Source organism: Propithecus coquereli, unplaced genomic scaffold (assembly GCF_000956105.1).
Source record: "Propithecus coquereli isolate 6110/MARCELLA unplaced genomic scaffold, Pcoq_1.0 Scaffold594, whole genome shotgun sequence".
Taxonomy (NCBI): domain Eukaryota; kingdom Metazoa; phylum Chordata; class Mammalia; order Primates; family Indriidae; genus Propithecus; species Propithecus coquereli.
The window spans coordinates 366,773-368,736 of record NW_012151885.1 but is presented as its reverse complement, the minus strand read 5'-3'; the positions used below and the strand labels follow the sequence as shown (position 1 = coordinate 368,736).

Sequence of the window (1,964 nt, the reverse complement as noted above, 5' to 3'; positions counted from 1 at the left end):
TGTTAATCAGCAAGATTTTGTCATTCCACAATGTATATATACTTTAAAACATCATTTTGTACACGATAAATATGTACACATTTATGTCAATTTAAAAATAAGTAAGTCCAGGATTGGTGGCTCCTGCCTCTAATTCTAGCCCTTTGGGAGGTTCAGGCAGGAGGATCACTTGAGCCCAGGAGTTTGAGGTTGCAGTGAGCTATGGTCATGTCATTGCACCCCAACCTGGGTGATAGAGTGAGACCTTGACTCTAAATAAATCGACAAGTAATACATAAATAAATATTTTATTGTGAGGAATGGTGGTAAAGTCATTAACTAATCCAAAAAATATGAGGTGATGATTTTAGCTTCCATATTATAAGAGTACTTTATTACTAATGGTATTATTGTAGAATTATAGTTTTAATAAACATGCAAAGCAAAAAATACAAAAATCACTTTGAACTTGCAAATAATTATGTAAAAAGCAATTATTATTATTCATGTAAGAAAATAGCAGTGACTGTATATTTATAAATATATTCATAAGCAATAATAAGCATCAACTTTAACATTACAGTCATTTCATGATGTACAATCGATCACAATAAAATAAGTAAACAAAAATTGTTTTGTGATAAGAAGGCTCTAAAAAGAAATTTCGACTCGTTCCTTGTTTTGAATTTCCACGATCCGTCCCCAGTGTCTCATTTTATCTTCCCCAGTGAAATCACCTTGAGAATGGCCCTGCGGATCTGCTGGGTCTTGATGCTGTAGATAACTGGGTTGATCAGGGGAGGAAAGAGCACAGAGACAGTGCCCATGAGGATGTGCACCAGCGGTGAGGTGTGGCGCCCAAATCTGTGCACAATGGACAGGCCTAGCACAGGCACATAGAAGCAGAGCACAGCCAGGATGTGGGAGACACAGGTGTTGAGGGCCTTGAGCCGCTCCCCTGCAGAGGCGATGGCGAGCACGGTGCGGAGGATGCTAGCGTAGGAGAGCAGGATGAAAAGGACATCGGAGCCCATGGCCAGCATAATGATGCACAGCCCGTAGAGTCTGTTGAAGCGTGTGTCAGAGCAGGCCAGGCGGATCATGTCCTGGTGAAGACAGTAAGCATGGGAGAGCGCCCCAGGGTGGCAGTAGTCAAATTTCAGTAAGTGCAGTGAGGGTGCAGCAGTGATGGCGGCACTCCGCATGCCCAGCACAACCCCAGCCAAGGCCACACGAGGACCTGTGAGCACAGATGCATAGCGCAGTGGGAATCGGATGGCCACCAGGCGGTCCAGAGCCATCGCAAAGAGCACGGCTGACTCCATGAAGGAGAAGGAGTGGAGGAAGTGCTGCTGCAGAACACAGGGCACCAGGCCCACTGTCCGGGCATCAAACCACAGCACACCCAGCACTGAGGGCAGCGTGGACATGCACAAGCCCAAGTCCGTCACAGCCAGGATGGCCAGGAAGTAGTACATGGGCTGGTGGAGGGAAGGGTCAGTTCGCACCAGATGCAAGATAGTGGCATTACCCACAAGGGCCACAAGGTATCCTACAAAAATGGGCAGCGAAATCCACTGGTGAGCCCACTCCAGCCCTGGGAAGCCCGTCAGCAGGAATGTAGAGAAACTCAAGTTGGCACTTGGTAGTGTGGGCATCTTCAATCTCAAGGCCTATTCAGCCTGGGAATGTGGCAGTGTGTGTGAAGGTTAATAGGCCAGTAAGCACGAGCCCTCTCACTGTCTCTGCACACAGTCCCCTGCTAGCTGGTCTGGCCTCTCTGCACTGCCAGCACCCAATGGCCTCTTATTTAGCCACCGCCCTCACAAGCAGCCTAAACTCCTTTCCTGCTTTCTCCACTGTTTTTCTTATTCCCATCTAATCCTTTACTTAACTCAATGCCAGCAAGCCTCAATAAAGGTTTTTCCTATTCCTGCTCTTGGCCAGCTAATAGAAGCCTTTTTTTGAATTCTTCTTACAAAAAT

General features: G+C 46.5%; 1 protein-coding gene across 1 annotated transcript; it reads right to left on the bottom strand.

The window, feature by feature from the left end:
• Positions 1-689: 689 nt before the first annotated feature.
• On the bottom strand, positions 690-1,637 carry LOC105822047 (olfactory receptor 51L1-like). The gene has a single exon (XM_012658977.1). It carries the CDS (start codon positions 1,635-1,637, stop codon positions 690-692), a length of 948 nt encoding a protein of 315 aa, XP_012514431.1.
• Positions 1,638-1,964: the final 327 nt, after the last annotated feature.

Bases quoted from the DNA above. Each gene is read 5' to 3' on its own strand.
- LOC105822047 (XM_012658977.1), bottom strand. From the start codon at position 1,637: ATGCCCACACTACCAAGTGCCAACTTGAGTTTCTCTACATTCCTGCTG.